This window comes from Panulirus ornatus, chromosome 19, assembly GCF_036320965.1.
Source record: "Panulirus ornatus isolate Po-2019 chromosome 19, ASM3632096v1, whole genome shotgun sequence".
Taxonomy (NCBI): Eukaryota; Metazoa; Arthropoda; class Malacostraca; order Decapoda; family Palinuridae; genus Panulirus; species Panulirus ornatus.
The window spans coordinates 67183355-67194355 of NC_092242.1; the positions used below are offsets into that span (position 1 = coordinate 67183355).

Consider the following 11001-nt stretch of genomic DNA (forward strand, 5'->3'; position numbering starts at 1 on the left):
AAGGACTGAAGATAGGAGAGGATTCCACAGCTGCCATGTGCTAAGAAGGAAGAGGGTATCATACTGGCTAATCCTCGTGTGGCTAGTCTCCACACAGAAACTATGGGAAGAAAACCTGCCACGTGCTACGGATATGGGGACTGAGACACACCATTCTACTTGTGCCACACTAATTTGTGAGTTTCTGATGTCACCCACTGCCACAAACAGTACCCGAATGGGCCTAAGACATATTGCCGATTGAGTTCCTCTAAAGAGCATCGGCCGAAGTAATAGCTGTAGAACAGAGAGAAAGACAGAGAAACAGCATCACAGACGAAGGGAGATGACTGAAGGAAGATGATACCAGGAGGGCTAATGAGGTGGAAGGCTTTTTGACTTCCACTCTAGCTGCGAGAGAGAGAGAGAGAGAGAGAGAGAGAGATGTAAGGCGACCCAACCCAATTATGGGAAGAGTAAGCCATATGGGGAGGGTGGCATTTGAAACCCTTGTTGGTACGGAATAGCTGCTCAGAATGGGGGGAAAAAAAAGTTAATCATAGCATCTATATAATACCTCAACCTTCGGTATATGTTATACACCCATTTATTCATTTCTCAAGATCTCGTAAGCTTTAGTCCTTTGCCTTTTCAACCGCTTCACCATATTCCCTTATCCTCATGTTATCCTTATCTGGCGTACCTCGTTTGTTACACATGCATTGATGTCCCCCTCCCCATATCTATACTGTATATCATTTAGAGGAATTCTTGAATGTTCTTCTTCTCTCCGGAGAACAGAGAACAGATCCTGTAGTTTCATGTCTTCAACAATGTTTGTCTTGTTTGTTATGTACGTACTTTTTGCTTCGTACCGTCTGCCATATTGAGGAAGATCTTCCTGTCTCTTGGGATACAATGTGACAGAACATTCCTATACATCCTAGAACAGAGCTCTTACATCCTCTCATTCAGCTAGATATCTTTCCCATGAACAATATTCAAGAATACCATAAGTTCACACCTCGTGCATAACTCCTACAGTAAATGTATAAGTCAATTACTTCATCTTGAATGACCCATGTATGATTAGAAGACATTTGCGATGACCGCATCAACAAATGTTCGAGAATCGATCGAGTTCCTTTTAGAATAAGGTGATCTGTCCCCCCTGATTATCCCTCATATGTCGCTTTAGTCATGTACTGAACCTTTTTGCTCTTTCAGAGACTGAATGCTGTATCAGGTGGAGACTAGACGCCATGCAGTGCTCTGTCGTTCTTGAAATCGATTCGAACTTTTTTTTTTTGGGGGGGGGGAAATTATACAGATTTTTCCTTTTAATCATGTGTCATATTTATTCCTCCTCTTCCTCCTCCTCCTCTTCCTCCTCCTCCTCCTCCTCCTCCTCCTCCGTCAGATGATGGTGAAGACAGCAGGAACTCTTCCCTCGATTCGGGCCTCCTGCATCCTGACCTCGCTTGGAGAGAATCAAGGTATCTTGCCATAGTGTTGGACCCGCTTGTGCTGGTCCGATGCTCACATGTTTATAGATCTTTAGTGTAGTCTTGGATCTTGTAGTGTAGGGCAGCTGTTTATTATTTTCGTTTCCAGTCATCTAATTGTAGTTCTAGTGTTCTTTTTGAGCGCTCTTGTATAGTAAGAACGATTCCTATTTGTTACTGATATGTCAAATGATTTGCATTTCGTACTGTCTAGTGAGGCTCGATGCTAAATTTGTTTTAATGGATATTTAGTGTAGCATAATTTTACATTCTGTTCCTCAAGACGAGACTCATTATTATTCTTTTCCTTTGTTTTGTAATCACTTGATATGTAGTACGTTATTGTTTTGTGAAACTGGTACTCATTTCTCTCACTAATACTCAAACGAAAGTTGTCATCATTCTTTCGAATTTGTTCCTATTTTTTTTTTTATTTCATTTTTCTTTACATTTAATCGTTCGGTAATAGTAGACTCTATTAAGCACTTGTGGATGTATGTATATCACCAGAGGTAGAAGTTTGCCAATATGTTAGGATTTTCTCCTTTTTTAGAGTAGCTGATATGAAATAGAGTTGAGTAGTACAGCAGTTCACTGATATATATGTTAATAAAGGACATCACTATTAGCAATTAGTCACTCTTTTGTACTGGCTAACAACCCCCCAAGAACAGCAGACACCTGACGCACGCACACATAAGACCTAACAAGTCACTGGTGATAAGCAGCTTCCGGATCAACGAGATTAAAAGTCACCGTAACTTTACCATAGAGTAAAATGCACGTCAACACAGAGGAACAAAACACAAACAAATACACACACACACACACACACACACACACACACACACACACACACACACACACACACACACACATTCACACACACACACACACACACACACACACACACACACACACACACATATACACACATACATATCATTATAACTCATGAGAAAAATGAATGGACGTCTGGCAAAGCCTTCGTCTGTTTTCTAAGACCTCGTCAGAGGGAATAACAAAAGATTACTTGAAGAAGGGATTGGAACCAATCAAATTAGAATCAAGGTTACGCCTGACCCCACCAACATGGGAGGAACAAAATAGTATCAAACCCGACCACATTCGAATTCAGTCCTTCTAAAAATGGTATATCTATATTTGGTACATTCAAATATGACTCATTAATACATTATCCAGTCTGTACAACCCTCACTAAGAGTCATAGTATTATTCATATTGAATCAGACAGGGTTCCACGGTCAGTCTGTAAGGCAAGGTAGCCATATTCCTGTAGTGATGTATTCATACACATCGTCATTTTCTCCTGGTTTTTCCCCCCTAAGGAGCTCTTGGAAAACAGAAAAGCATCGGGGCAGATGTTCATTTATCATTCTTGCGAGTTATGAAGATCTTGTCTGACCCCCAGTACCATTACAGATAAACACACACACACACACACACACACACACACACACACACACACACACACACACACACACAGGTGAAAACAGATGCTGCAATAAGACAAGTGTCTGCTGCTCTTGGGTTACTTTGTGCCACTGAAACATCTGCTGACACACAACACTCAAGCCACTAGTCATCTCCCCGCTCATCACCAAACAACTCTTCTCTCTCTATTTCCTGGCCGTTCCCTCGTGAGAGGATTGTCATGAGTTATGATGGCATCAAGCGATTTCCAGAGACGTAGGAATCTGTAAGGTTTTCCTAACAGCCAAAACCAAACCTCAGTAATGTCTCGTCACAGCAGAAATCAAAGTCATAGCGTTTGATAAAAGATGATTTTCAGTAGGTTTATTGAATCTTTACTTTCGATATATATATATATATATATATATATATATATATATATATATATATATATATATATATATATGTATTACATAGCGTTTACTGCGAAATATAAAAGACTGTGTCCCTAGTTTTGTGTGATATTTTGTATCTAGATCGTGCCTAAGACTTTTGTATTGCTAAATCTGGTTATGACATATAAAATGTATTAAAAAAATTTTCTCTGCAGCTGACGATAAGAGTCGTCTGTGGCTCAGAATATATCTGCTTTTCAAACACAATTTTTAGATCTTTTTTCGTGGAAATAAAGCATTTATTTTTTCACTTATCTCAATGTTGTTAATAAGAGAAAATTATTTTTTAATTCATGCAGTGATTCAGTCACCGCTAAGTAAATCATTTACGTAAATATCTGATGAAGTATAGAAATGTGTTTTCGTGTGACATTCTTCCACGGCTTTTTAATTTTTTATTTTTTTTTTTTTGCATCTTGAAGGCAAAGACAAGAACGCCTAAGAATCTCGCATTTCACCTAAATGTTGTCTTCCACACAGCAATCAACTGTGGGTATTAACCTTTTCCCCACGTACACTGTCGCAATCGTCCTCATAACATTTGTGACCCACACAGCACACAGTGTATCATTCCTTTTGCTCAACTAGATATTCTTAAGTGGTAGATATGCATCACTACTTTAGCGTATTCTTAGAAGATCCTTAGATTTCTTGTTATGTGTTAGTGGTTTAGAGATTACGTATTTCCTCTTTCGTCTTCGTATCTGTTGATAACTTCATCTCCACCCCCTTCACACGCACTCTTACAGCCACGCAAGAAGTATGTTGCTTTTGAAACACACTGTAGTCCAGATGACATTGAAACACTATAACTACTACTGCTACTGTTACTACTACTACTACTACTACTACTACTACTACTACTACTACTACTACTGCTACTACTACTTCATTCCTTCACACGCATTCTTACAGTCACGCAAAAAGTATGTTGCTTTTGAAACACACAGTAGCCCAGATTACTTTAGAGTTTTCCCCATGCCCCTGAATTTTCCTACAATCTAATTCATTTACTACTTTCTCTTCTGCCATCTTCCGCTTTCCGCTGTCTCAAGTAAGTGTAAAGAGGCAAGGTGCTTCTTATCCAGGACCAGGAACCACTTGTATGGCAGCGTGAAACTCGTTTGATGACAATACTCCAAAGGTCTTAATGTTTATTCCCTCTTTGGCTTGAGGAAAAAACGCTCAGCCTCATCATTTTCAGCTTCATATTTGCGTTGACATTGGGCTAAACTGTTTACTTCACTGATAAGCGAGTCTTTCCAAAAAGATATTTTAATGAAACGTATTGATAAGACATAACACAGTACCAGATGGCAAAGGCCAAATGAAAATCTTCAAAATTCAATTCCCATACCCCGGGATTTTTTTTTATATATCTGGACATAAGGAAGGGATAAAAAAAAATCTGGGTTTTTATACATATAACTTTAAACTTGTACATAATGAGCCAGTATTGTGTGGCAATATACCCCAACAATATAGATACTTAGATATATCTTTTGAGTGATTACAAATGCGTACTGCTCATCACTGCTTCGTCGCCAGCCATACGTCTGGCACAGGAGTATTGCATCATTCGTTTCAATGCTATATAAAAATTCTGACGACTGTGTTTTGAGTGTGATTGAGTATGTATGAGACTGCCAACACCGCGCTACACTGGAGACAAGTTTGTTCATCACACAAAAGGATGAGGAAGTACAGAACCAAATTCAGTAAGACACATATTCGTAGTCTTCAAAAGCCATCACAATATCCTTTGTCAATATCTCTAAATTGTGTAATTTGCGCCTAGCCATCAGGCTCAGTGGTAGAGTTGAGGGCTTTGGCAGTGATGAAATGTATATACATATAAATGTTCATCCTCCGTACTAACTTTTCCCCAGTGGAGACAAGTGGAGGTAAAGAACACTCTACCTTGCAATTTTGCGATGTAGTTTCGTAATGATTTTTTTTTTTTGTAAGTGTTTCCCGTAGTGTTTGAACCTGATGTGTGTGCAGTAAATATATATATTTTTTCTTTTTTCCTTTTTTTGTGGTTATGCAGAAATCTGTGTCACCAATTTGCATGAATCAAAATCTTATTTTTGGTTAGTTGAAGTACCCATTGATATTTTTCTTTTTTTCTTTTTCCAGCAATGCTCTTTTGTATATTGTGTCGCCTAATGTACTAATTATGATTTTCTGAGCTTCTGTCTTGATGCCCAGGTAAGTTAGGACCAAAGAGAGAGAGAGACGCGCGCACACCCCAGAGGATTGTAAATATCAAATCCAATCTGTCGATGTATTCCCCATAAAGACGAAGTTAGAATGTCAGTGTTTCCCAATGAGTCAATGTGCATTATATGTGTTTTTGTTTTTGTTTTTTTTTGATCCGCTCACAGTAAACATCCAACGTAAAATCTCTCTGATTAGTGCATTGTTACTGTAATGATTTACCTGCTTACATCAGAGAAGTGTTAAAAAAAAAACAAGATTAACCTTTTATTTTTTAATCTGTTTTCTAACCGTTAACATATTACCTGTTGTCCTGTCCGTGATGATTAAACATCCACCGTTGTTAAATGTTAATCTTTATCACGTGCAGTTAATCCTACAGTCTTGAATATAAATGATCAGCCATTGATATTGATGTATGTACGTGTAATCATTTACGACAGTGAGTCTATTTGTATCTTTCATATATATATATATATATATATATATATATATATATATATATATATATATATATATATATATATATATATACATATATATATATATATATATATATATATATATATATATATATATATATATATGTTCCCATTAACGCCACCACCACCGCCACTCGCCTCCGCTCAGCTGTGTCCTTTCCCCTGTTAGGTCTCCCTCCCGACGGGGGTCTTCCCTGAGCGAACAGGCCGAGATCGAGGTTTACCAGCTGTCCCGCTCCTACCCCCACTCGCTGCCCCAGTCAAGGCGCTCCTCGGTAGCATATCAGTCGTCCTCCAGTCCCGAGTTCAAAGGTAAGTTCAGTTAATTAAGGATCTTAGCTTCAAGTCCAGTTTTTTTTCTCTTTTTTACTCGTCAAAGCGCCAAGGAAACCACCCCCCTACCAGCAGCAGTGGTGATAATTTGTCTACGGAGACTGCGAGAGAGAGACAGAGAGATCGGCTTTTCGATCACGATATGTGTGGGATGGTAAGGCTACCCCAAGGTCCCTGGTTACGAGTGGGGGCTGTTGTATGTATGGCCCTTTTTCGTGACGTGCAAGTCCCTCCCAGCACCTCGTACACAGGAGGGTATTAATCGATCGACAGAGGTTAGCGAACGGTAGGCTGGCGATGACCTCTTCATACTCTCATTCTTCCCACTACTCTTTAAGTCTTCCTAGGTTCATAGGCTTCGTTGAAGGCTTGGACACACTCATGTACGGTGGTGTAAAATGATGCGCGTGCGTGTGTGTGTTGTGTGTGTGTCGGCGTCGGGAGTGAGGACGAAGTGAGTCGTTCTGTCGCTGTCTTGGATCACCGGAGTTTTGAGGAGTGGCAGTGGCCTGGCTCGTCCTGGGTTATAGGAGGAGGTGGTGCAGCAGCAGGGTGGAGTCACCTCTCTTTAGGGGTTGAGTGGACGATGGTGGAGTTCTATGGCGATGCGGAGGTTCCTGTTTTGATGGAGTGGTGTGAGGTGGGCTCCCTTGGTGCAGGAGGATGCACGGCGAGGAGGCCGCTCCGTGCCCTCGCCAGTGTCGGCTGGCGATGACGCAGTATTCCATCGTCGTGGTAGCGCTGCTGGTTTTGCCTGGTCGATGTCGACTTCTTGCTTGCGGTGTCGCCGCTTGCAGGCACATGTGAATATGTGTCTGTAGGATTCTGCTGTTGTGTGCGGTTTGTGTATTCATGTGGCTGTGTTTGTTTATGTCAATATTCTTATGTGTGTGTGTATGTGTGTGTGTGTGTGTGTGTAAATTCGTTTACCGTTGCGTTTGTGTGTGTGTGCTTATATGAGTGTGTTTTGTATACGCTCGTGTGTGTATGTGTGCGTGATTGCATTCGTTGTCAGTGACGAATAAATCTTAGGTGTATGCACACATACCTTTATGTTTGTGTGCTGGTCAGTTTCATGTGGGCTTGTGTCTGCTCTGTATGCATGTGTGGCTTTAAAGATGTAAGAGAGATGGTGCTAACGTGTCATGGCTTCTTGTGATTAGAAAGTTAACTCACTCAAAGTTTTCTTACGCAATGCGCGTATGAAATATTATTTCAAAGGAGGTTTTGAAGATGGTTTAAAGTAAGGATTCTAAGACTTTAGGAGAAGAGACTGGACGACAAGGATCTGCACGTTAAGCGAGTAGTGTCCTCTGCTCTTCAATTCTCCTTTAAGCATTCTGTTGTCTTCATTTTCAGTCGTTTTCTTTCGGCAGTGAGAAAGTTGAGGTTGGTCCGACCCACTTGTGAGCATCCATACTGTTGTCAGAGTCTCCTCTTGACCACACCGGTCCATCACAGAAGTGACAGTAGGATTACATTTAGACTATGAAGATTTAGCAAACGTAGTTCATTAAGTGTGCACAAACCTCTTACCTCTTAAGTTACCACACGAAGCGTCTCTTCGCCAAAGGGCAGAAGCCACATGGAAGGTAAGGATGACTCTGTGTTGCTTTTCTGTGGCCGTAAAGGCTTTAGCTGTTGTGCTCATTTATATTAGGATTACAGAGGTATGGTTAACTAAAGATGAATGCTTGACTGGTTCGTGCTTAACTTGGAAACTAAACAGTGATTATTTTTTTTTTTTTTTTTGCCATACTAACAATTTTCAACTAGCGCTTCACTGTGGTTCAATAAGTGGGTGTTCATTTGTGGTGGAATGTCATGTTGTGTACTCTGTGAATTTTGCGTACTACTCACGTCTACCATGAGTCGTGTACAGAATGTATTTAGTGTCCCTTTGCCATGCCAGAGTCTGTGTCTTGACCTTTTCCCATGTTAGGGAAGACTCTCCTCCTCAAAGATCCACTCTCTCAACACCTCAGTGTCTGAGCATGGTGTAATACTGGTGTCTGTGTCGCCTCTGTCAATAACAGTGTAACACCACGTCCTCCTTCCACACTTTCTACACTACACTTTCGCTGTATTAGCTCTTCATCTCTCTCCCTCTCCACTCCTGATTCACACCTGACTTGCCTTGCAATGTTTTCCATTTCTTCACTGCCGCCTCTGTGCACTCCTTCCCAATCTGTACATCACCCTACCACACACATATATAAATCTGGCAACAGCGCCTCAGCACACGTATATCTCCCCAGCACGTCAACACGTGCTTACTCCGCTATCACCTTTGTAAGCTCCTCTCATACTGACACACTGATACATTCCTCTCCCACTAACGCTTCACCACACCTCCGAGAACCCCCTAACATTTCACCGCACCTCTCACAGCCCCCTAACACTTCACCACACCTCTCACGGCCCCCTAACACTTCACCACACTTCTCACAGCCCCCTAACACTTTACCACACCTCTCACAACCCCCTGACGCTTCACTACATCTCTCACAGCCCCCTGACGCTTCACCACACCTCTCACAACCCCCTAACACTTCATCATACCTGTCACAAGATCATAAGCCAATTTCTCACGAAATCTTTAACACATCTCCACACCCAGCATCCCACGCCCTCTTCTACCAACACGTTCACTCAGCCCATTCCTCACCTGCACCTCCACATGTCCCTCTACCACCAGAACGCCTCCCTCCCCATACGTCCTCCGGTGGTAGAAATTGCACACGCATCACTCCACTAGCAATTCCAAACACCCGTCCCCCACATATACCTCGACACACCATTTTCCCACTAACTTCCCCTCACCTTTCCTCGATGATATCACTCTCTTCTACAAGCATTTCGTGGCCTGCACATCATGTCATCCTTCCCTCGCCTACATTACTACACGCACCTGTTTTCTACACCCGCCCTCCAAACATTCATCTCCCATCAGCACCTTCACATATCTTTCTCATATACCATATACCATTTCTTCATCAATACCCCAGCATGACCTCTTGTCCTTCTGACACCTACACACATTTTTGTCTTGCTGAAAACGCCCAAGGGAAGCCCCTTCCTCCTGTATACGCCCTGTTCGAATCAGTACCTCCCTTATCAGCACCTCGATGAATTCCTACCCTGAAGACACTTTTGCATAAAATCACCTGACCAACACAGCTCTCATTCCAACAGACCCTTACCCATCTCTATCCACAAACACCCTCACCACATACACACACACCTCTCCCATTGATAACACCACACGCACACTTCTGTCTTTCATGAACATCTGTACAAATACGTCTTCACAACCCCTCACAGACAAACGCACGCACCCTGCACGCCATCTTCACCACACACACACACTCTCTCTCTCTCTCTCCCCAACCAACAACTTCTGCCACTCTCCCTGCATATACACTCTTCCCACCATCACTGTTAGCACCTGCCAACAGTTTGCACGTCTCAACTCTCAATCCTCACCTCACACATGGCCATTAAATACATCCCCTCCTCGTTTGAGAGTTCATGTCTCACAATGACCTTCCTATCTACACCCTCGCTTTTCCACCCACACCAGTATCGTTATCTTCCCCCTCTTGACAACACACTACCACCTCCACACCCTCTGGCCGCATGTGTTTAATGTGTGCTGCTACTGTGTACACGTCAGCTGAGGACCTGGAGGCGAGGTTGTCCGTGTCGATGAGTCCTCTTGAACGACGCCGAAGTCACAGTTTTAGGTCTACCACGAGGAGTGAGTTTCTCCAGAGCGGTGAGGAGTACCCTAGGCCAAGGAGAGCCTCTCACAGCGCCCTCACCAGGTCGCACTCCCTCAAGACCAACAACCAGGCCGACCAGTGGGTCAGGAAAGGTCAGATAAGCGTACTTAAGAATCCCTTTATCGTTGGTCCCGGGTAGAAACTTAGTAGTTGTTAAGCTCTTACTTGCCCCCACGGCCCTGAAATGCATATGGGTTTACTGGTTTTAGTTGACTAGTTTGGTTTATTTCTTAAGTATTTATCCCTTAGAAATAGTTGCACACGTCTTGTAGGTATGGTAAAAACCACGAGTCTTTAATCCCAATTGTATACCTCTTCCAGATCTCATATAATTTCCATATGAACGTCACTGGTTAACCTTTGATGGTGTTACACCCACGAAAACCTGTGATTATCATTTTCATGAATGCCATTCATTTGTATTATGCTATGTTGCTCCACCTCCTCCCTGACTGTACCTTCCCTCACCATGTTCACCTCGAAGACTTAAGTTATCCACAGCATGTGCTCTTTGTCTTGAGTTGAACCTTTGATGATTATGTAAAACATGCATAGCCAATAACCTTGTGATTAATATGTCATCTGATCAATTTTCATAACCGCTTATTAATCAACTTCTTGCAGGAGGGGCAAGATATGTTTATGGACGACTGCAGAACAAGGTCGATCAATCATCTCCATGAGACAGACACACATGAACTTGATTAGTCTCCTAGAACTGAAGAGTTTTGTGTCCCTTGGCGTTTCATATGTTCATTGAACATGTTCTTATGCACTGTATTATGATGGTGCGAGTATAGTGGTAAGA

At 42.1% G+C, this 11001-nt stretch overlaps 1 protein-coding gene across 9 annotated transcripts in view; it reads left to right on the forward strand.

Moving 5' to 3' along the window:
• The window catches only part of Fife (regulating synaptic membrane exocytosis protein fife), a 434397-nt gene that overhangs the window by 400715 nt on the left and 22681 nt on the right, over positions 1-11001 (forward strand). For 7 of the 9 annotated variants that reach the window (XR_011714138.1, XM_071674263.1, XM_071674267.1 and 4 more), the window contains 3 exons: positions 1400-1475; positions 6245-6387; positions 10085-10285. Coding sequence is in view for 7 of the 9 variants with exons in the window: in XM_071674263.1 (XP_071530364.1) it covers positions 1400-1475; positions 6245-6387; positions 10085-10285 (420 nt within the window). In the remaining 2 variants the exon portion in view is untranslated. The remainder of the gene's footprint in view (positions 1-1399; positions 1476-6244; positions 6388-10084; positions 10286-11001) is intronic. The other 2 variants (XR_011714139.1, XM_071674265.1) reach the window with 1 other exon arrangement.